Source organism: Tachysurus fulvidraco, chromosome 8, assembly GCF_022655615.1.
Source record: "Tachysurus fulvidraco isolate hzauxx_2018 chromosome 8, HZAU_PFXX_2.0, whole genome shotgun sequence".
NCBI classification, from domain to species: Eukaryota; Metazoa; Chordata; class Actinopteri; order Siluriformes; family Bagridae; genus Tachysurus; species Tachysurus fulvidraco.
The window spans coordinates 21738221-21761949 of NC_062525.1; the positions used below are offsets into that span (position 1 = coordinate 21738221).

At 39.7% G+C, this 23729-nt stretch overlaps 4 protein-coding genes across 4 annotated transcripts; 3 read left to right on the plus strand and 1 right to left on the minus strand.

Annotated features, from left to right (window-relative positions):
• Positions 1-3595: 3595 nt before the first annotated feature.
• On the minus strand, positions 3596-8433 carry LOC113650649 (elongin-B). The gene is made up of 4 exons (XM_027159094.2): positions 8340-8433; positions 5464-5598; positions 4445-4553; positions 3596-4272 (listed from the first exon to the last, which is right to left on the minus strand). The coding sequence occupies exons 1-4, from the start codon at positions 8427-8429 to the stop codon at positions 4160-4162; spliced, it is 447 nt and encodes a 148-aa protein (XP_027014895.1). The 5' UTR covers positions 8430-8433; the 3' UTR covers positions 3596-4159.
• A 306-nt stretch (positions 8434-8739) lies between these two features.
• Positions 8740-14792, plus strand: pkmyt1 (protein kinase, membrane associated tyrosine/threonine 1). The gene is made up of 8 exons (XM_027159092.2): positions 8740-9018; positions 9284-9666; positions 9889-10126; positions 10235-10526; positions 10684-10790; positions 10960-11132; positions 12459-12685; positions 14283-14792. The coding sequence occupies exons 2-8, from the start codon at positions 9295-9297 to the stop codon at positions 14488-14490; spliced, it is 1617 nt and encodes a 538-aa protein (XP_027014893.2). The 5' UTR covers positions 8740-9018; positions 9284-9294; the 3' UTR covers positions 14491-14792.
• Positions 14793-15752: 960 nt separating this feature from the next.
• LOC113650600 (zinc finger protein with KRAB and SCAN domains 3-like) lies at positions 15753-17760 on the plus strand. The gene is made up of 2 exons (XM_027159021.2): positions 15753-16550; positions 16634-17760. Exons 1-2 carry the CDS (start codon positions 16361-16363, stop codon positions 17497-17499), a joined length of 1056 nt encoding a protein of 351 aa, XP_027014822.1. The 5' UTR covers positions 15753-16360; the 3' UTR covers positions 17500-17760.
• A 1651-nt stretch (positions 17761-19411) lies between these two features.
• LOC113650592 (60S ribosomal protein L19) lies at positions 19412-22607 on the plus strand. The gene is made up of 6 exons (XM_027159012.2): positions 19412-19459; positions 20268-20374; positions 20472-20594; positions 20703-20823; positions 21630-21740; positions 22438-22607. The coding sequence occupies exons 1-6, from the start codon at positions 19455-19457 to the stop codon at positions 22559-22561; spliced, it is 591 nt and encodes a 196-aa protein (XP_027014813.1). The 5' UTR covers positions 19412-19454; the 3' UTR covers positions 22562-22607.
• The last annotated feature ends 1122 nt before the right edge of the window (positions 22608-23729 follow it).

Below are 23729 nucleotides of genomic sequence, written 5' to 3' on the forward strand. Positions count from 1 at the left end.
CAGAAAAAAGGTCTTCAGTAGCTCTCCCTGCACTCCAAAAGACCTTAGTCTCAATTAGCAGGTATTATCTTTTCAAAAGGCTGAATAATGTATTCATATTAGGTTACACCCTATATAACTAAATAACAGTGTGTCATATAATGTCATAATCTAATTCTGAAGTCTTCCTTTGTCCTCTATCAGTTGGTTCTAAGATGGCCAAACAGCCCATTTCTTACACCACGGGCTCTGCAGCCCGTTCTGGAGCATGTAGAAATGGTAGTGGTGGTAGCTGCATTCTTTGGTGTGTTCTTCCTGCTTAGCTTATATCAGCACACCAATCCCATTGAGTGTGAGCTACCATCAGCAATTCCTTCCAGGTTCTCAAGTCATATCTTGCACTAATTCATTGCAGCATAGGCCATGATGTAAATGATCATAAACTTTATTTGCTTACCAGGGATTTTGTCAGTGCCTATTACTTTTGAGTGAACAGACAGCTGTCAGAACTTGCACTTACGCTTTGTGTCTGGTGCCGGGTGACGATACCCTGTGTGCTTTAGACATATTATCTACGAGCTGAATATGGTCTCAGTGTTTTTAATCAATCAATGCCTCATATAGCACAGAGCTCCCTGAAGCCAACCTTTTATTCAGCTTCATGTGCATCAAAGCTCATCGTTAGGCTTAGCTTTTCTTAATAATGTCGGACTATTTTGCTGGTCTTCTTCAGTCTAAGTACTGGCCATGCTGTCGTGAGTTTAGACACATAGTCATGTTACGGTCAGTCCAGCAATCTACAGCTCTTACAGCATTGGTAAAAAGGATATCATCATGTCCTTGTACTACAATATAATAATCAATTATGTACCAGCGTACTCCGTCCAGGGTGTATCCTGCCTTGATGCCCGATGACGCATGAGATAAGCACAGGCTCCCCGTGACCCGAGGTAGTTCGGATAAGCGGTAGAAAATGAATGAATGAATGTACCAGCGTTGGGACCAGGGATATGATGTCTAATATTTGATGTCTAATATTCTTTTGCTAGAATATTGTTGTTCTGATGTCTTTTGACATTTGCATTAGCATGAGCAACACAATGTCCATTGAGAACTCCATTCCAGGTGTTCTTTCCCACCAGAGTACCCAAACCAAAGGACTTTGTGGCATATGGGAATTTGGAGAAGTGCTTCATCTATGAACTGGATGAAGCACCCATGCTTGAATGGTAGAGTTGGTACAAACACTCTGACAACTGTGGCAAAGCATTTCTGGATTGGAGGGATCAGGATTTCTGATGTCTTTGGTGTTTTCATCAGGTCTGGGAAGACTGTGTTCTTCATTGCCAGTTCTACCCCACAAAGAAGTCAACCACCAGCTATCTTTACCAGAAGAAGGTGTAACCCATTGCTAACTCTATAGGGAGTCTTCATCCAGGAAATTGGTCTCACTCAGGGGTCTCACTCTCTGCTCTTACTTAATGTTGATGTTGTACCCACTCAGCTCATCATCAAAGAGAGCCAGTGGGGTTGGTCTCTGGTGTGGTGGATTTCTGATAGGAAGATTGCACTTTCCAGTTTGCCAGTTTGAGGTTTTTGTTTAATATTATTTATGTATTTATTATTATTTTGACTGAAGCATACAAAATACTGAAAGTTGTGGTAAAACTGCCTATTGTCAGACCCCCTATCATTGTCAGACATTTTGAGGTTGGTTCCAGATGTTTGTCACCAAGGTCAAAATATGAAGAGATTTATACTTCCACAGGGTGCATTTTCCTCATGTAGCAATATTTGATTTTGAACCATAAATTCCCAGTCTTGTCCCAAGATGACTTGTATTCTCCCAAAGCTGCAGACCACTGGTTGGTCAGTCCAAGCAAGTGGGCAGAAGAGGGAAGTTATGTCAGATAACTCAATTAATTAAAATTTAATCCAAATCTCATGTGCACTGGAAGAACCAAATGAACCTGAGTAAATGAGCATGATTATCAAACCTGACATACATATTTTTTCATTAATCCAGATGATCTTTTCTAGAATCTTTAGACAATTTTCTTCAATTCTTGTTAATAAAAAAATTGTATATAAGACAGTAAGATGTTTATAACTACCCCTACCTTCTTCACATTCAAGAAACCAAAAAAAATAATTTAAACTCATCTGTAATTACTTTAAATCTGCATGCTGTCTTTGAGTGATATGTAGAAATTTAAATATTATATCATGTTGATATTTCAGTACAATTTATCCACTTATTAGTTATACCATAATGGTTGTAAATGGTTTTCCCGTTTACCACAACTAGAAACCCTGGATGAATGATGTCAGGGCCAAATTTAAAGCATGCACTTCAGCCTACAAACTCATTACAAAGCTCAAAAACCTTAATCAAAAACCTTTCACCTGTGCAAATTGATTTTGGAGTTTCTATCTAATTGATGTATTGGTGAGAATTGGTACTTTCCTGCAGGGATTCAAGAAGTTTGGCCTCCGCCCAGAATCCACACCAATTTCTACAGGTGCACAATTGAGAGCATCCTAACCAGATAACTTACTGTCTTCTATGGCAGCTGCACAGCACTAGATCGAAAGGTCGTCCAAACAGTCATGAGACCATTGGAAACAATTTACAGCCTTAAAAGACGTCTGAAGAAGGCTCGTAAACTTACAAATGACCCCAGGCACAGCACATAGCCTGTTCAACAAACTGCCATCAAACAGGTGGTACCAAAGTATCCAATCAAGAAACAATCTGAAGAACAATTTCTACCTGCAGGTCCTGCAATCCTTACCAAACTTTAATACCAACACAACTGCTGTATGACTCTATCCACAACATATTGTTGGATTGCTAACATACTGAGACTACACAATCATCACAATCATATTTTGTACCTTACTTGCTGGTCCTGCACAATTTACCAGTAATAATTGCACCTACTTGCACTTTTTTTACTTTTGCTCTTTTTATTGTTTAAATTATATTACTGTAGGTCACCTAAGCTTCACCTAAGCATTTAATTGTATTGCAATTATATGTCACTGACATCTGTACATATGAAAAATACACTTGAAACTCTAACTGGAATTGCACAGAAAACAGATGTGTATGGGCCCCCCGTCTAAATTAAATATTTGACATTCTAACTTCTCCTAATGGATATGACTTTTCTGAAAGTATATTCAAAAGAGGCACAAAACAAATTCCACTCAGCAACATTCCTATAGGTTGAAACAAATTGTCGATCTGGAATACCAGAAGAGAATAACCAGGCTGATTTTAGCTGAGAGGGAGGCTATGGTAACTTAAAACACCATTCTTTACAGCATCGTATAATGAATAAGATACTACAAATTGAAAATCACTAAAAACAGGACTGGTCTACGGAAAGAGAGCTGACATTTTCACCCATTCTGAGGGACTGAATTGATGTCAGTGTCACAGGCTGGGGGACATAGGATTGTGAATTCAAGGAGGCATTAATTAGTGCTCTTGCACCAAATTTGGGATTTTTAATACATATACACTATTTCCTCATCACCATAAGCATCATTTATAAAACATAACATTCATACATTAAAAAAACAACAAAAAACAGAAATGCAACAGATGTAAAATTCAGATCTTTAATATCAGTGCATAAAAGGGTTGTTTAATTCATACTTAAAAAAAAAAAAAGATAAATTACATAATGCACTATAGATGCAGGCTTGAGTGAAAAATATGCTGTAATTCCCGCATGCGTCTCCGTCAAACATCACAATCTCTCTTACTGCAAAAAACAATCGCATTTTCTTTGTTTTAATGAACACTATCAACACAAATGTCTCTACACTGCAAAAACAAGCCGCGTATAGATTTAACATAAGAGTGTGTGTGTGTGTGTGTGTGTGCGCTTGCTTGTGTCAGACAAAGTAAAGTGGAAATGAGCATCAGTTCAGAATTAACAAGGAAATTTATTAAGCTGGATGGTGTGTGTGTGTGTGTGTGTGTGTGTGTGTGTGTGTGTATGTGTACTGAATGTATATAGGATGGGGTGGGGGTGGGGTCGGCTGTGTCCTGTTTTTTTGGTTTCTGAAACCCCTGACCCCTTCTGAGTGCTCAGTCCAGGTGGAACCTCCTTGTAACAGAGCGGCAGATTTCCCCTTCTCCAGTTGTGTTGTGTTCTTCACGTTTTTACTGCACAGACTGCTCGTTGGCTGTGCTGCCTGAATCCTGAGGCTTCATTACATCAGGAAGCTCAGGAGGATTTGAGAAGGGATCTACTTGTAGCTGCTCAAATGCATCATCTGCGTGCACACACAAATATATTTTATTTCTTTGCTTAACCGTGTACATTAAGCTTAAGTTTAAATAAATCTCTTTTTATTATTATTTATCTTCATATCATCATCATTTAAGCTCCCATGTTCTTTATCCAGACACACAAGATGGTTATCGCTGTGCTAAAATGAGACATACCACTAATTCGGAAGGCAAGTCCGACTGTAGCAGGAGCCTGAGGTCTGGCTGTCTGACTAGTAAACCCACAATCTCCCAGTGTTTTACTGTCATCTAGCAGCTGATCATCCTGTAAAACACATACATACAGAGTTAAAGATGGTCATTCACACACACCTGGTTTTATCAGACATTAATAAAAGTCCCAGACCCACACAGGATCACATCTGGAACCAAACACTACTTTAGTGTACTCAGTAGAGTACATCACCTTTGTAGGCCCATGCTGAATAGTAACGAGTGTACACTGATAGTGAGTGAATAGTAAGCGTGTTTTGAATATTAATAAGTATGCCATCAATATTGATGAATACACCGTTAATTGTAATTAGTGTATTGTGAAAATGAATGAGTAAACAACGAACAATGAGTGAATAATGTTCACTATACACTCATTCATTTTCACGAACCTTAAAGAGCGCACAGCGAACCTTAAAGAGCGCACAGCGAACCTTAAAGAGCGCACAGCGAACCTTAAAGAGCGCACAGCGAACCTTAAAGAGCGCACAGCGAACCTTAAAGAGCGCACAGCGAACCTTAAAGAGCGCACAGCGAACCTTAAAGAGCGCACAGCGAACCTTAAAGAGCGCACAGCGAACCTTAAAGAGCGCACAGCGAACCTTAAAGAGCGCACAGCGAACCTTAAAGAGCGCACAGCGAACATTATCAGGCCCATTCTGAATAAATGAGTGTACACTGATGAGTGAACGGTGAATATCAATGAGCATGTGGTGAATATTAATGAGCAAACTGATAATATTGATAAATGTATGGTTAGTTGTAATGTGATCACTGCTAATGTTAATGAGCACATTGTTAACATATTCAAATAGGTATATAATTTATAGAGCACAGTGTACATCAAGGAATGTACAGTGAATGCTAATGAGTGCAGAGTGAATATTACTGAGTGTATATTAATATTGCATCACAAACAGAGTGAATGTCACAGAGTAGGGTCTACACAATGTAAACACTACCTTGTAAAGCCTCTGGTCCTCAGGCGGTCTCTTCAGGATGCCCTCAACAATACGCTTCAGCTCGTAAACAGTCGTAGACTCTTTCGCGTCAGTAAAGATGGTCGTCTTATGACGCCTGATCATTAAAAACACGTCCTGTGGAGAGAAAACACACATGTACTCGCATTATAATATACATTTGAACAACAGCCAGGCATCCAAGATACTCCACAACCCTGGTCAATCTAATCAAACTTAGCAGCAGATTAGACTATATAGGACTATCGTACAACACGACCAAACACCCCCGCGTCAACTGAAAAATGCAACCTGCCACTGGCACATATGACAGTTTTACTCAGCTGTTATCAAGTCGGATCTATGCTCTTCTATAACTGTTAACAAGGGTTATTTCCATCCTAAAGAAACCTGCTCAGGATCCATCAGACCGGTATCACTTCTCTCGTTTCTTTCAAAAATTCTTGAACGCATTGTCTATAATTAACTGTCTGTCTATCTCTCACAGAACAACCTCCAAGATCCCAACCAGTCTGGCTTTAAAGCAGCTCATTCCACACAGACAGCCCTTTTGGATGTCTTTGAGAAACTACATGCTGCTAGATCTGCCAAACTGTCATCCGTCCTTATCCTCCTTGACCTTTCAGCAGCGTTTGATAACCCTCAGGAGTCTCGGGATTTGCAGATCAGCTTGGGAATGGTTTGCTTCTTACCTGGAAGGATGCTCATATCAGGTAACATGGAAGAGTGCGACATCTGCTCCATGCAGACTCTCCAATGGTGTCCCACAGGGCTCAGTACTTGGTCCTCTTCTTTTCTCCCTGTATACTCACTCTCTTAGTGAAGTTATTTCTTCACATGGGTACTCTTACCACTGCTATGCTGATGATACACAACTTATCTTCTCTTTCCCACACTCAGATACTCAGCATGTCTTGCAGAAATATCATGGATGACTGCTCATCAGTCAAAGCTCAATCCTAGCAAAACTGAACTGCTTTTTATCCCAGGTGATTCATCCACAGGTCATGACATTGCTATATCCCTGCACAATCTGATCTCCCCTTCAGCCACAGCTCGCAACTTTGGGGTAACCATGGACAATCAACTGTCCTTTTACTCTCATGTTGCTAATGTGACTCACTCATGTCGGTTTCTTCTCTACAACATTAGAAGGATTCGGCCATTTTTGTCCACACAGGCTGCTCAGGTACTTGTTCAGTCTCTTGTCCTTTCTAGACTGGATTACTGCAATGCACTGCTGGCAGGTCTACCTATGAACGCAATCCGTCCTCTGCAAATGATCCAAAATGCAGCTACATGGCTTTTTTTTTTTAAAGTTCACCACCCCACTGCTGCAATCCCTCCACAGGCTTTCGGAGCTGCACACATCAGATTCAAAGCCAAAAACGGACCAGCTCCCTTTTACCTCAAAGCCCCATCACTCGTCGCACTGCACCCCGCACCCTCGGATCTACCAGCACTGCTCAACTGGTTCCACCATCTCTCAGGGTAAGAGGCAAGTATACTACAAGACTCTTTTCTGTTCTGGCACCAACATGGTGGAATAAACTTCCCCTAGGGGTCTGGACAGCTGAGTCACTGGCTATTTTCAAGCGACGGTTGAAGAACTACTTATTCAGGAAAAACTTCTACTAGCACATCTTTCGCTATTTTTTGCATTAAAAAAAAATAATTCACTGTAGCTTTGAACAATGTTTTAAACTCATGGTATCTTAAGTATGTAACCTAGTGAACCAGCATTAATGTATCCAATGATAGAGATTTAAGCACTTATGTACGTCGCTCTGGATAAGGGCGTCTGCCAAAAAAAAAAATGTATGTGTATATATACACAAATATACATACATACGTACACACACATACATACATATAGACACACAACTCTCTATCTATCTATATACACACACACACACACATTATATATATATATATATATATATATATATATATATATATATATATATATATATATATATATGTATGTATATATGTATGTATATACATATATATGTGTATATATGTATATACATACATACATATATATATATATATATATATATATAAAATGGGAGAGATACATGTATGTGTGTGTGTGTGTATACACACGTATGTATGGAACAAGAGCACCTTAGAAACCACAACAAATTCCTTGTGTGTCTGCGCACAGAATACGCAGAGAATTCTGACTCTAAAGCTGATTCTGGTTCTGACATTTTACGAACTACATTATAGCACTTTTTTAATCTCCTTTTGATTGCTTGACACAGTATCAGCCTTTCGAATAAGACTTTAAAGTGTTCTGTTTTTTCTTTTTTAATGTTAAAATGATTATAATTGTATTCAACAGACTCCTTATTGCGGGTGGAAACTTGTGGTAAAAGACCCCAGTTAGCATTATGCTAACGAGGCCTGTGCGCTGAGCAGCTGCGACAGAAACAGAGCTACACATTGAATAAAAGAATATCAATAAATAAATAAATAAATAAAAAACAAACCGCGACATTTTCACAATATGTCTGCGGTTAAATCCAAGTCGCGTTTTTATGAACACAAAACATACAGCCTGCTAACAAGCCTGTAGCCTTTAAGCTACATTCGTTTGGCCGTATCTCAAACCGCTCCTTATTAGATATCGAGTGCACTAGTTAGTGTGAGTCACCCCTTTATGTTCCAAACCAATGTAGGGACTAACGGATAATATGAGAATCGGCCCGTTTTGAAAGCAACAAACGCCAAGCTCTACGATTTAATAAACTAACGACATTTCTGTTTCTTTTTTTTAAAGGACGGTTAGTACGTGAGAATCGACGTGCACAAACCAGGGATAATATTTGATGAAGCTAACGTTTACTCACCATTTCTGAAGTTGTGTTTGCACCATTCACCGCCCCACTCCTCCGCAATCCCACAATGCACCGCTGCGATATGACGTCATTTACGCGCATACCCCTGGTTACCAGAAACCGTTCGACATATCAGATTTTATATATATAAAATATAACGTAATATATTATATTATAATACTATATAGTATGTTATATATTATAATATCATATATAAATATATATTTTTATATAATTAAAAAAATCATATTTACAATATATTCGCTTCTTTAGTTGTTCGCAAAGGTTGCCAGATTGGATATTTTAGGTTGCTGGTATGACGCGTTCACAAAAGTGTTCACGAAGTATTCATAAAACGCTCCGATCTGGCAACTCTGTTTTTCATAATATATCCCCTCCCCCACTCGCAACTGCATACGTCATCACCTGTTTTGGCGCGTGCCAGAGATTTTTGAAACTTGTTTGCAGCGCGAGAGCAGGAGAGAAAAAGTAGCAAGTTAGAAATTCAGATTATTTTTTAGCATTTTAGCTAAGCTAAGTTAAGCTAAGCAGCAAACGTAATACTGACTAAATAACGTATTATGAATGGCTAATAACGACACGGGTTTGTCAGAAGAGTTATGGACGTTGTTGACAAACAGCTGTCAGAGAAGCTGAGCTAAGGTAGTTAGCTCCTGGGCTAACAGAAAGTGTAAGTCTTTTATCTATTTTATACTCATATATTTGTATATAATATAATATATAATTATAAGGTTAAGTGAATTAGAAGCTGTTTAAAGCGTCACTGGACTGTATTTGATGTCTAAATGGACAATTAATTGGTACATGCACTTGACCTGGTTTCACTGTATATGCTCAGAAATAAATAATAATAATAAAAAAACTGAATTAATAGCTATTACGTTTATTTCACTTACGTCACCGAGTTAATAAGCATAATTCTGGTGTGTTTTCAGATTTCAGATCTATGGCTGTGGGTGAGGAAACCAAATCTGTGGGCACTCCACTTCCTCTTCCTGTCCACTTCACTCACGCTGAGTCTTTCTCCCTGAAGAAGCGCCGTCTCCCGTTCTCTTCGTCCTCCCTCTCTTCGTCGTCTGTCTCTCCCTCTCGACCCCTCTCTCATCTGCTCCCTCCCCGGCCTCCATCGAAAGGCTGTCCTCCCCTGAGTCGAGTTTTCCCTCAGCGCCGGTCCTGCTGGACACCTCTGTCTCCGGCTCTGATCAAAAGACCGCCGCCAGTTACCATCTATGATCCTAGCAAGCCACAGTCCTTCTTCAGCCAGTGCTTTGTCAACCTTGGCCTCATCGGGCATGGTTCTTTTGGGGAGGTTTACAAGGTGAGACAGATCATGTTTTTCTGATGTCTTACTGATGAGTAGTGAAGTGCCATTAATAAATCATACAACTTCTTACAATACTGATAGTTTGTCTAGTGATGCACTGAAACCAATAGTGATATCAGCAAATATCTGGCTGATCAGCTACATTCTGTAAAAGAATATACATGCAATGTTTACATATGTTTACTCCAAACTGTCCGGTCTTGGTTTGTGCTTCAGGTCCGCAGTGTCATTGATGGGCGTGAGTATGCGGTGAAGCGCTCAGCCCAGCGTTTCCGCGGTGAGAGCGAGCGAGCACGCTGTCTTCGAGAGGCTCTGAATCATGAGCGTCTCCATCCTCATCCTCATGTGCTGGGCTTCTGCGCTGCCTGGGAGGAGGCAGAGCGGCTCTACATCCAGACTGAGCTGTGCTGCATGAGTTTGCTGCTGCATGCTGAGACACAGCCCATGACGACTGGTTAGCCGCTGAGCATTTCCTGTCACCATATCATTACATATGATGCTAAATCAAATCTGATACAAATTATTGATATTCACTGTTTATATATTTGTGTATTTCCTGTAGTTGAGCATTGTGCATGGGAATACCTGTGTGATCTGCTGTTAGCTCTGAGACACCTACATTCGCAAGGGTTTGCCCACCTTGACCTTAAACCAGCCAACGTGTTCCTCACTCACTCTGGCCGACTCAAATTAGGGGACTTTGGCCTGCTGCTGGAGCTGGAGCAAGGGAAAGAGACAAAGCAAGTTAAGGCACAAGGGAAAAAGGAGAATGCCGATGCACAGGAAGGAGATCCACGCTACATGGCTCCTGAACTGCTCAGGGGAGAATACGGATCTGCAGCAGACATCTTCAGGTCTATTTCACTCCCAAAACATGAAATATATTATACAGTATGTATTTATGTTGGTGTACTTTATTATACTTGTTCCTGATTGGTGGGCAAGTCTGTTATTTCTATACAGTTTGTCAAATATGATCTGTCTAATGCTAATCTGTTTATTTTCCATTAGCCTTGGCGTGACCATCCTGGAGCTGGCATGCAGTATAGAGGTTCCTAAAGGAGGAGAGGGGTGGCAGCAGCTCAGGAAGGGCTATTTGCCCTCAGAGTTCACTAATGGTTTGTCTATTCTCATCCCACAAATGTAACAATGTGTAACTAATGTGTTTATATATTTAGAAATTGCTCAAATTGATATTTCATTTAGATTGTATTTTGGTAGCTCAGTTCTGTCAGACACACAGAGAGAGGATATCTCAAATGTTAACAATTGTTTGTTTGTGTTTAGCCCTGTCCCCAGAGCTGCAGCATGTTCTTAGGTTGATGTTGGCTCCAGACCCCAGAGACAGAGCTTCAGTGGAGCAACTCCTGTCTCTGCCATCCATTCGCAAACACAGGTGGAGACGCCAACTCTCTCTCCGACTCAGAGAGAGCTGGCTGTCTCTACTCACCCTAGGCCAGGTAAACACTTCCTATGTTCCTGTTTTAAGAGCACAGTCCATCTCACTATTTTATATAGAAAAAAAAAGATAAAGCTGCTTTTCTAGTGTCCTACATATGAACTAAAACAAAACCAGATTGATAGGAAGGGAAGGAACTGATCATGATCTGATCTACCCTAGTTGGATGTAAATAGTCTTGAATTAAAGTCTCCACTTTGAGGTCATTCTTAACTTAACATGGAGATAGACATCTAAAATAATCATAACTTTGACAATGTCCAGATACTTACTTATTGACTGTACTGTATATATGCATTCCAGTTTATTTCTTTAATAAATAATCTCTAAATGTTTTTTTTTTTTACACTAACAGGTTTGTGTGGATATATGTTTCTTTTTCTCTGTCTGCCTGCCTGCCTACCTATCTGTTTATTTATCCCTCTGCCTGTCTGTTTATTTATCTAGTTGGCAGTTGCCAAGTATTTCCCTGTTTGTTTGTTTGTCTATATGTCTATTAGGGTTGGGTATCAAAAGAAATTTTCCGATTCCGGTTCCAGTTCTGCCTTACGATTCCTGGTTCTGATTCCGATTCCATAAAAAAAGAAATGTGAAAAATAATGCACAGTACTTAAACAATTCCATTTGTGTTTATTACTCACTCTTTAAATAACAGAGCATTTAAATTTATATCAATATAAATTTAAATAAATCCAACATTAAATTTAACATCCAGAATTACAACTTAGCAAAACAGTTAGCAATTGAACAAAAAATGAACATGTCTACTTTCTCTGGGACAAGACGAGACCTTTCCTGGCTTATTGTATCTCCAGGTGTGGAGAAAACCCTCTCGGGGGGTAGATTTCCTACATTGTTGTAGCTTTGGAAATGTATCCACACTTTAGACTTTTTTTTAGACATGTTTAACACAAAGCGAACCTCAGCACAGCAGTGCAAGTGACTGATTTCTGTGGTAAGCTGCGTTAATTTGGTTGCGTGACTGTAAACAGTGTAAACAATTAATATTCATGAGGTAAGACGTGGTTATTTAAAGTGACCGCTCCCAGTGCTTTGTCCATCATCGCTTCGGAACCGCGTTTGGAACCGAAACTTAACAATTCCGCACGGTTCCGGTTCCTGTTAAAAAACAGAACCGGTTCTGATTAAGAGCTAAGAGATAAGAACCGGTTCTAGGTTCCCAACCCTAATGTCTATATATCTTTTTATCAATCTATCAGTACATCAGAGTGTATGCTCTGTGAATCTTTATTGATCACTGATTATTGTGAACTCTCTAGTGTCACTATAATACATAGTGAGGTTTTTTGTCACTCCGTTCTTTCAGTATATCTTCACTGCACTCATCAGCCTGCTTTCATACTTAAATCTTCCCCTGATTCCTCGCTGTGACCTTCCTGCTCCTCGTACACCCCCTCGGGATTCCTGGGATGTGGATGGTGACCTCAGTGTCCTGCAGCACAGCAGTAGTCTCTCTGAGTCAGCCAGTGATGATCCAGTATTTCTGCCAGGACCGCTGGGGCTAGAACACTCACCTTCTTCATTTGCACACAGGTATAACATGCGCACCACTAAAGTTTGGTCATATACATTATTTTTGTATACTTCTCGTATAAATTTTAAAGCAGAACTCTAATTCGACTAATGTTTTTGAAATTACATTTGGCTGTTATTGAGCTTTGCATTGTCTGAGTCCAGCTCTGCTGTATGGGTTAGAGACCGTAGCAGTAAGGAAATGACATGAGGCAGAGATGGAGGTAGCAGAGATGAAGATGTTGAGGTTCTCTTTAGGAGTGACGAGGATGGGCAGGAACGAGCACATCAGAGGGACAGCTCAGGTTGGCTGTTTTGGGGACAATGTCAGAGAGACTAGATTTAAATGGTTTAGACATGTACAGAGAAGGGAGATTGTTATATTGATAGAAGGATGTTGGAGATGGAGCTGCCAGGTAAGAGGTCAAGAGTAAGGCTAAAGAGGGGATATATGGATGTGCTGAAAGAGGACATGAAGGTAACTTGTGCGAGAATAGAGGATGTCAAGGATGGAGTTAGGTGGAAACAGATGATTTGCTGTGACGACCCCTATCGGGAAAAGACAGCAGTGGATGACATTATCTTAGATTTGACTTAACATGATATTAAAGTTCTCAAAAGATGCTCTCACGGTTTTCTGCAAACCTAATCTGTGTTTAGACAACAGTTTTGTTTTTTTTCTTTTCCTGTAGATAAACACAAATATAGCTCAGAATTGTTATCTTTTGCATGATGCATAATAGGGCTGGGCGATATGGCCTAAAATATATATTTTTTTTTTTCACAAAAAATTTGTTTTACGATTTAAATAGATTTTTCCTGTATATTTATATACATACATACACCTGAGACAGATTCCAAGGGACCATCTGCAAAGTGCAAAACCCGAAAAGTGAATACTATAAAAACAGTCAATAACTTCACTGTAATACACTGTACTTTCACCAAATTCAGCTCACACACCACTGATGTCCTGATAGTTATACTACAACACATATTTGGGGGATGTCTTTTTCTATAATTTTTATGATTTTTCATATAAAAAAACAGTACAGTGTATTACAGTGAAGTTATTGACTGTTTTTAAAGTATTCACGTTTCGGGTTTTGCACTTTGCAGACGGTCCCTTGGAATCTGTCTCTTAGGTGTTCGCACATAGAGACTTGTGTATTTTGTCCAACGCGCAGGAAAGCTGATTTTGAGGAAAGTTGGGTTGTAGCTGCCTCTCTACATTACTACGATAAAAAAGACGACGGTCAACACCTAGAACCCGAGGCAGAGGTAACGTTAGAGACATAGGTTATAACGTTGCTGTGGATAAACAGAAGACTTGGAGCCTTTTTTCACTTTTCATTTTTATCCGCCATGTGAATGTTTCAATTGCTTTCGGCTAATGTCACAACTGTGCACTGAACACTCTCTCCACCGCATATTGAGAAGACACACCCCTTTCTGCTCATTGGCTACACGTTTGTTTTGTTTGTCGGCCTGACTCAGTTTTCTGAAGCAGTTTTCAAACATCGTGCACACCACCTTTAACGTTAATATGAATAGTTAAACAAGTAAAGAAACCGACTATCATTGTGTTAAATTCTTGCGTTTCTTTTTGTTTCGACAGACTCCAGCCCAGATTCTCAGTAGGAAGCACCTCCACTCCACTCCCAGCATGCACTCCTACACACACTCCCTCACAGACCTCTTTAAACACTCACTCGCCCCGGCTCAGTCCGATCAACTTGAGTTCTTCGAAACACTCTGAGCGCAGCTTTGGGCCCAAAAACCTGCTCACGCTCTTTGACGAAGTATCTCCAGAGAGCGAGCCATAACATGTCTTGTGTTTTGTTTCTATAAGCTTTCTGCAAAATGTTGAAAAGTTTTTGCCATTTTAGACTTCTGTATTTGCTGTTTTGTTTTTTGTTTTGTTTTTTCTAAAGACTTTAATGGGATTAAGATTCTGTATTATATATATCTGGATTCTATATATCAGAATGGTGCAATGCATCTAATGTTGCTGGGTTTTGTTTAGGTTTTTTAACTCTGTAAATATGGCTGACTTTTGTGATGATTTGTGTTAACCTTTGTATATCATTTGTGGAGCTGTTGATGACTAAATATCAAATTGCGCTCACCTGCACTGTTTTATTTGTGCTACGTCTAAATCCATGAACACACCACAGAGATCCTTCAGCCCACAAAGGCGATTTCAAAACATGATATATGACAAAACCATCAATAGATAGCTATAGATAAGCAGTCCCATGGTAATTAGGGAAGTTGCTGTCTAAATAGCTCTTCATTGCCTGTATTTTAACCTCTTGAGAGCACCTTGGCAAACCTGCAGTTTAATAAATATTTTCTCCTGCCCTCTTTAGCCTAATAAGCCACCTTTAGCTAAATCATTTACATAAATATAAGTAATTGGATTAACTGCACAACAGTATCTACAGAATCTGATGGTTTGTGTTTAAAAAATAAACTACAGACCGCAATATTTTTCGTGTGTGCTGTGTAGGCCAGGAAAAAACTCCACAAAAACAGTTACCCAATGTCAGGATTGATCGTCAAATATTGGAGCTGGGTTTTAGAAATATATAAAAACTATAAATAAAATAAAATCTGATCAAATGGTGTGCATTATTGGTGTCTGACAATAGTCCAGACTGTAAATATTAATGCACTAATTTCTGTATTAACAGCTCATACACAGTTATATTACAGTTTATACTACTATAGATTACTGATGTTGACACAAGAATAACACTTAAAAGAAATACATGTAATGTTCTAATGTTTTAATACAAGTCTCCTTAACAGTTTATTTATTTATTTTTACAAATTTAGACTCCACGAATTAAACACTTATATGAAAATGCTGTTCAGTGAGTGTGTGTGTGTGTGTGTGTGTATATATATATATATATATATATATATATATATATATATATATATATATATATATATATATATATAAATTAACTATGGGTGTTATCTCAAGCATTGGCAACCCTTGGCGATTTAAAACACATGATTGAATATTTTGGGAAAATCTGGCAACCGTCCCTGGTTTGGAGGCAGTCGTGTACCGTTGAAGGGGTTCAAGCATGAGGCGGTGTCTCAATTGGGCATCTGACTCCTCAAACATGCGCACTGACCCTTTAAATTATCATGGATTCTGCATCCTAAGTAGTGCACTTCGTTTTTAAAGCGCAGCTATTTAGGATACGGTCTGTTGACTTTCACCGGAGATGGTTTTAGCTTGCAGTAAAAGAGCAAAAGGGGCAATAGATGCCAATTTCGTGCTGAAAATACTGTATGTTTAGAGATATATAATCGCAAAATAACACCATAAAGAAGCGAGACGCAAAAAATAATTCTTCATTATTTATATCCAGCTACCTTCGTGCTTAACTCGATACCCTTTTAGCCGAATATCGCTAGCTAGTTTAGCTTGTAAACAATAACCGACCTCGAAAACCAACAGTTCTAGGAGGTGCTTGTGCATCCGTGTGATATATGTCAAGAGATCAATGTTAGAATAGTAACGTTTCACTGTACTTTATACAAACGACGCACTCAGGAAAAGTGAAACCTTTATACGAAGTCCAGTCCGATTTAGTCGTTGATACCGTGACGTCATCGGCGGTACCGTGTAATACCGGTAATTACTGTTATCGTTAAGTGAACTGAGCTTCAGCCATGTCGAAGGTGGAGCGTCTGAATGCCAGGGTCAGTAAGTTGCTGACGGCTGCGGTGCAGGAGGTACTGGAAGCCGTGAGGGAGACGGTGTCCGAGTATCAGGAGAAAACGGCTCGTACGCAGAGGGAGAACGAGAGACTGAGGCGAAAGTTACAGGAGCTGCAGGAGCTCACGTCTAACAGACACGTCGGTGAGAATCGGTCACAGGAAAACAACTACACGTGTTAACTACACAAGCGACGTGGTTTAACTGTGTCTTACTGTGTTTTACAGGTGCAGAGGAATCTGTCGTATGCTGTAACGCGGTGAAACGGACCGAATCGGATTCTTTAACAAGCGGAACGGGCGACGTCACCCAGAAGGACAGCGAGTTCAAGCTGGAGACGGGAAGTGGCAAAGATAAACCGAATGCAAATCCTGTCGTTTCTCATGTTGTGCATTCATCATCGCAGTCTTGCTTTGAAGATTCAGAGCCGAATGTCCAGACCACTCCATCGCAATTCAGCATCCGAACCAAGATTTCAGTGTCGGACTATGTTTCCCATGATGCAACTTCGCCTGAACAAACAAGGATCATAGCAGCAGACTTCACCCCGAGTGTGATCAAAACCGAAGCAGAAAGTGAGGAGTATCGCGATTACACTTCACAAGCTTTAATTTACCAAACAGAGCAGATGACGACACAGAGCACGTCCTGCGCCATCGTCCCATTTGCACTCAATGGCTCTTTGCAGAGACTCATGACTGAAGACATGGAGCAGATCGATGCCGTTTTAGACAGCACAGAGGCGAGAGGTGACGAGTTGTTAAACGGTTTATCATACCGGAGGAGTGGGTGTGGCTTCCGAATGCGGCGGGCGGAGAAACGCTTCTGCTGCGCACTCTGTGGCCGCACTTTCAGCCACGCCGGAGACTTTAAAAAGCACAAGCGTGTGCACACTGGCGAGAAGCCATACTTGTGTACACTTTGTGGGAAACGCTTCAGCCAGTCGGGGTACCTGAAGATCCATCAGCGCTACCACACGGGAGAGAAACCATACACCTGCAGCACCTGTGGAAAACGCTTTAGCCACTCTAGCAATTACAAAAAACACCAACAGACTCATATCGCTCAGAATCTGGGCGCTAATTTACTTTAAGAAGTGTGTTTATTTAGAAGTTTGGAGCCAGACAGTGTATCTGACTGAACATAACATTCACACAAGACTGGAACGTAGTCAAGGTGTATGATCTGATGTGTTTTTCTTTCAAATGGATTTCTGTCCTCTTCCTCTTTTTCAGATTATAACCTCAACGGAATACATACTGACACAGTTCATATTTGACTTTTGTTTATATATATATATTATACACACACACAAGGATGTATTATGATTTTGTAATAAATTTTAATTTTTTTCCCCGTTTGTTTTCACAGCTGGCTTGTGTGTTTTTTAAGGATTGGTTAACACCTAACACAAATACAGGGGGTGTAACTGTCTCTGTGACTGTCCTGACTGCTTTTAAATAAATAAACAATCAAGTGATGAAACAAAGTTCATCCTTAACACATGGAAGTTGATCATTTTCCTACAGCTGAACATTCCAATTTGTTTTGTTCCTCTTAAACGAATCAAATATTTGAATACGCTTTCCTCATACATAGACCAGGAATATGTGGTGCTTCAGTATGTATTCACATATTTTATTCATACATTCATCCTTAGTAACTGCCTGGTTAAGATTGCTCTGTTCTAAAAAATATTAAATGTATGAAAATTTGTTTATATTTTGGAAATGATGTAAGATTTTATTTCTTTCAGGTGGAAACCGTTCTATGAATTATGCTCACTGTATTTTCTGAATCCAGTGCACTTACCGGTTCCCAAAGAACTACCCTTCCTTTATTGACCACTAGACCGTGAGAAGTCTTCTGCTTTATTTTGGGTGTATGGTGTGAAAAATGCAGAGCGTCACAAGTAAGGATGTCGTCTTGCTGGGGATCAGAAACACATCACAGGTATCTGAAGGATGTGCGTCATGTTTCTCTGCCAGACCCCAGTTTGGGATTTGTAAGTTTGGGATTCTCACCATCAATGCACCAATAACCTTGTGGTTGAGCATTGTTTGGTGTTATGACAATGTTTGCCAATATGATGATATCCAGTGATTCCTCAGATGATTTCTGTTATTAGACTAAAGACCCAGAGCACAAAGTTTCAGTATAGAGAAGAACTCAAATTCGGTCTTGAGACGTTTTCTGTATTGACTTAGACTCTCAGTCTTTGTCTCACTAAATACAGTCTTGGTCTTGAATGTGACTAATTGAAAAATAATGTTTCACAATGCGCAAATGAGGCCAACAAGTTGAAAGAAATTCTTGGTCTTGAAAAGAGTTTGATGTTTTTGGTCTCAACTTCGACTCAATCTGACTATTACATTCTACAGTCCTAAGACCTCTTTCTTGGCTTGATATTAGCCTGATTTTGGACTTCACAGTGGAAGTTTGATGAGCAACATAGAAGCTATTAGTAAAAAAAATAAATGTCCCAAACTAAGATAAATGTATTTGATTTAACTTTTATATGGATGTATCATAGAAATGAGGCTGAGATGGAGTAAGAGCAAACCAAACCTTAATACCTACTTCAGTTAGTTTAAATTGTTCCTTAAAAATAATGAAATAACAGAGAGTCATGCAGAGTTGCATGTATAAAATAATATTTATATTCAATGGTTGGTCCTCTTTTATTATTTATTACTGTAAGACGCCATCTTGTTGTACTCCACCTAGCGGTGATTATTAGAACTGTCCTCGTTCTAGGGGACGGATTCATCGCGAGACTTTATTTTTGGAACGTACTACTTTGACCAAACGTAGGGGTCTTACGATTTTTTTTACGGTTTAAAATGAAACATATCACGTTTTATGATTTGAAATAAAGACGCAGATATTTTTAAAGAACCACTTTAATAACGTCATAAAACTTAATTCCATTTTCTAATCTTTTTACATGGTTTTCTATCTTGTTCTACGTGTACAGAGTGCGCCTGTCTGTTATAATGGTAGGCTCCGGAGCCCCTGCTCCTTCCTTTCTCTCTAAGACCTGCAGCCATGAGGTAAGAGGCTGTGTCCTGCTCCTGTTAAAAACGTTCACAAATAGATTTAAAACGTCACGTTGCCTCACAAATCCCTGTAAATATGAATGTTGTACGTTCTAGTGTACTAAATACGGCACTAAGCGGTTAATAGTTTACACTTAAAAAGGATTTAAACGCGAAAAAACAGTTCGCACGCGCAGGCCTCGAATTGTATCATGGCTCGCGCAGCCCCCCCCCACTAGCGGCATTTTATTTCTGTCACGTGCGCTTGTTTTCTGAGGTAAATTTATATTTGCGTTTGGGTTGAAAACTATTGTTTGGAGGTATAGCGTTTAGCTTGAGTTTTTTATACATTTATTAACTCACGGAACAGCGCCGACTTTCTAATGTTGACGTCTTATTTCTTCAACTAACCGCACTAGATACTGTTAGCTAGTTAGCTAGCAGGTTTGACGCTTAGCCGGGTTTGTTAGCCGTGTGGAGAAAGTTACCAAAATCTCCCTGTGGTTAAAAATAGATTCAAACGAAGTCAAGTTGTTTTGTATAGGCTGTATTACCTTGGTATGTTCTTATTAACAAGAATTACACGGTATACGTGTTCTTAAAAAACCTTTCCTCAAGTATCACTGATCATCAGCATCATGCTGTGTAATCAGTTATAAGTAATAGAACTGTTGCCAAATGCAATCATCCTACAGGTGAAACCAAGTAAAGACGTTCAGAGCTATCTATTGTTTAACACGTTTTGGCATATCATTTTGCATTCTGATTTACAGCAGATAAATGTGCCTGACATAAGATTAACACTGCTGTGTGTGTGTTTCAGCATGCTCAGGCTCCAGAAGCGCTTGGCCTCCAGCGTCTTGCGCTGTGGCAAAAAGAAGGTCTGGCTTGATCCCAATGAAACCAATGAGATCGCCAACGCCAACTCTCGTAAGTTCTGCGATGAGCGTATTGTGGTAGTTTAATCAGATTTCAGAGATCTTTCAGTAGTTTGTATGTATGTGAACTTGTCGGTTGTGTGTTGCAGGTCAGGCGATCAGAAAGCTGGTGAAAGATGGTCTCATCATCAAGAAGCCCGTCACGGTGCACTCTCGCGCTCGCTGCCGCAAAAACACGCTGGCTCGCCGCAAGGGTCGCCACATGGGCATCGGTATGACCGCTTCAGATTTGTTCAGTGATACTGATACTGTACCCTCCTTAATGACTTCCTCAATGAAAATGGCACACCACTGATAATGGTTTTTCTGTTTTTCTTCAGGTAAGAGGAAGGGTACTGCGAACGCTCGTATGCCCGAGAAGCTTTGCTGGATGCGTCGTATGCGAATCCTCCGCCGTCTGCTGCGTCGCTACAGGGAGTCCAAAAAGATTGACAGGCACATGTAAGGCCCAGTATCTGTCTTACTCAGGAATAAACGGTTGGAATTGACACTTAGGGTATGATTAATGTATGTGTAGTGTGCTTTATTTAGGTTATAGTTTATTGCTTTATTGTAGCTTCAAGGCTGATGGTTGTTTTGCCTCACACATTAATGAAGTTTGTCAGGAAAATACCCATGTGCACAATAGACACGTTAAAAGACAACATTGTGGTACTTTTTTAAGATAAATGTACAAACAAATTACCTACACAAAAGCTGAGGAGAGAGATTCTGTGTTTCATTTTTAAATTGTAACTATTCAGTACAACAGCTGAAACTAATGTTTGTAATTGTCATTCTTAAAATTAGTTATACTTAAATACTTCAGAGCAGTGTTCTAACAATTTGTGATATTACTATTATATGGTTTTATCACTAAACCCTTATTATTCACAGTTCATTGCATGTGTCTCAAGATAGCATTCAGGTCTATTTATTGTGCTGAGGTGGGTTTTAGATTTAGTGCTCTGCTGATGCACCTGTGAATGTACTTTCCATCAGGGAACATGACTGTTGTGATGAATATTAATTGCCATCAGTTTATCACGATAATTCAGTGCTTGTATGCGGCTAAGAGGAAGAAAGCCCAACACGTCCTACAGGTTTCTAAATCTGCTCCAATGGGATCTTGAGTTTTTTAAATTATAAATATATTATAATATATAATAATAATATATTATAAACACGCAATGTGTTTTAAACACCATGTAGCAGCTGAAGCTTGTGGTAGTGAGAGTTAATGCTATGTAAATGTTTCTTGTGTGCAGGTACCACAGTCTGTACCTGCGGGCCAAAGGTAACGTGTTCAAGAACAAGCGCATCCTCATGGAGCACATTCACAAGCTGAAGGCTGACCGAGCCCGCAAGAAGCTTCTCTCGTAAGTAGCACCAGATGACTTGCTGCACATGTCAAATCTTAGTGCCTACAAGAACTTTGAGGAGGGGAAAAAAATTTAAATGTAGCACTAAACATTTTTCTTTGTCTACAGTATAGCTAACATTAGGCTAATAAGCTTATTAACCCCCAATAAATCCCCCCAAGCAATTAAATCCACTTGGGGGGGGGGGGGGTGTTAAAGAATTTCAATGTCTTGATGTTTGAGCACTTAAATTACCCACTACGAACCATGATGGAGTCAAGCTTGTATATGAATAAGCTGTATACTAACAGAAGAGCAGTGCCATGCCTTACTGCATTGGCATTGCACAGCCTAATGCTAGTTTATAAAATAATTAAAAAAAAAAAATTCCTAATGTGTAGGTATGCCTGTTTTTAAAATTTCAAGCATTAGATTTGTCATGTGATATCTTGAATTTTCAAATTGTCAGTGTGTCATTGGTGCACATGGTTAAGGACCACATTCATACACAAGGGCATAGACATGTTTGATGACCAATCAATGTGCACACATCTGTTAATGATTTCCAGCAATCAGATTGCTATCTTCAGTGTTCTGAAGCCTTTAGGCAAAAATCCAAAGTATGACTAGTTCCTGTAAAATTGCACTTTGTCTCTCCACACTGTTTTGGAACTTTATTTGGTCAGCCATAAACATTTCTCTTGTATCTGTGCAGTGACCAGGCTGAAGCTCGTCGCTCAAAGACCCGCGAGGCACGTAAACGCCGTGAGGAGCGACTGCAGGCCAAGAAGGAAGAGATCATCAAAAACCTGTCCAAGGATGAGGAGGGCAAGAAATAAACCTCCATATATTGTTTATTCTAATAAACGGCCAACAGAAGTAAAACACTTGTCTTTTCATTATTTGCACTGAATATGAACCTGTTTCGAGCGTTTTAATCACGGAATATGTGGTAAAGGCTGAGTGGCTTTTCTCCCAAACACTGACATCTTGATGGGTGAAATGTGGCTTAAAATGTCTCAAATCGTGTACTGACTGTGCTAACTAGGTGATCATTCTAGGGGCTTTCTAAAAGTGCTGTTACTAGCTAAACTAGTAGTACAATTACATGATTGTCTGACAGCTACAAATCAGTCAAATGTCTTCAGTTTGTACCACATGGCAGTATTGTGAATTTTTATTTTCACAGAACATTAGCTTGTACAATAGTGAATTTGGTTCCAGTTGTGCAATAAATACTGCTGTATTTACCAAGTGTATCCACTAGGTGGGGCGATTATGATTTTAATGACCGGGTTGGGGTATGTTATAATAAAGTAGTTGCTTGAGAGACAGGTCAGGGTCCATCATGGATAACATATTCCATTAAACTACCCATGACCCATGATGTTTTAAATCAATAAAACCTATTATGAACCACTTGAAATAATTCAAGGTTTTACATTTCAGCTTGTGTAAAAAAAAAAAATCCCCAATTTTGACTATTAAATATGCTTGTTTAGTCATAATACATTTAGGATATACACTAACCAAGCATTAACATTATAACCACTTTCATTGTATTGCTCCCCTTTTTGCTGCCAAAACATCCCTGACCTTTTGAGGCATGGACACTAAACTCATGAAGGTGTGCTGTGGTATCTGGCATCAAAATGATTCTTTAAGTCCTGTAAGTTGCAAGGTGGGGCCTCTGGATCTGACGCTTGTTCAGCATATCATACAAATGCTTAATTAAATTGAGATTTGGAGGTTATGTCAACACCGCAAACTCGTGCTCCTCAAACCATTCCTGAACCAATTTTCTTGGTGGTAGAACACATCCTGCTGAAAGAGGCCACAGCCATCAGGGAATACCGTTTCCATAAAAGGGTGTACATGGTCTGCAACAATGCTTAGGTAGGTGGTACATGTAAAAGTAACATCCATGTGGATGGAAGGACACAAGGTTGCCTTATCATAGTGCATCCCGGTGCAACGTGTTCCCCAGGTGAGCGACACATGCACATG

What these genes read in the sequence shown, in the direction of transcription:
- LOC113650649 (XM_027159094.2), bottom strand. Translation starts at nt 8,429, where the DNA reads ATGCGCGTAAATGACGTCATATCGCAGCGGTGCATTGTGGGATTGCGG. An exon ending in CAAACACAACTTCAGAAATG is followed by an intron (nt 5,599 to 8,339) that starts GTGAGTAAACGT and finishes TTCTCTCCACAG; the next exon opens with GACGTGTTTTTAATGATCAG. An exon ending in AGGACCAGAGGCTTTACAAG is followed by an intron (nt 4,554 to 5,463) that starts GTAGTGTTTACA and finishes TGTGTTTTACAG; the next exon opens with GATGATCAGCTGCTAGATGA.
- pkmyt1 (XM_027159092.2), top strand. Translation starts at nt 9,295, where the DNA reads ATGGCTGTGGGTGAGGAAACCAAATCTGTGGGCACTCCACTTCCTCTT. An exon ending in GACACAGCCCATGACGACTG is followed by an intron (nt 10,127 to 10,234) that starts GTTAGCCGCTGA and finishes TATTTCCTGTAG; the next exon opens with TTGAGCATTGTGCATGGGAA. An exon ending in GCCCTCAGAGTTCACTAATG is followed by an intron (nt 10,791 to 10,959) that starts GTTTGTCTATTC and finishes GTTTGTGTTTAG; the next exon opens with CCCTGTCCCCAGAGCTGCAG.
- LOC113650600 (XM_027159021.2), top strand. Translation starts at nt 16,361, where the DNA reads ATGTCGAAGGTGGAGCGTCTGAATGCCAGGGTCAGTAAGTTGCTGACG. An exon ending in CACGTCTAACAGACACGTCG is followed by an intron (nt 16,551 to 16,633) that starts GTGAGAATCGGT and finishes TGTGTTTTACAG; the next exon opens with GTGCAGAGGAATCTGTCGTA.
- LOC113650592 (XM_027159012.2), top strand. An exon ending in GGGTCGCCACATGGGCATCG is followed by an intron (nt 20,595 to 20,702) that starts GTATGACCGCTT and finishes GTTTTTCTTCAG; the next exon opens with GTAAGAGGAAGGGTACTGCG. An exon ending in AAAAAGATTGACAGGCACAT is followed by an intron (nt 20,824 to 21,629) that starts GTAAGGCCCAGT and finishes TCTTGTGTGCAG; the next exon opens with GTACCACAGTCTGTACCTGC.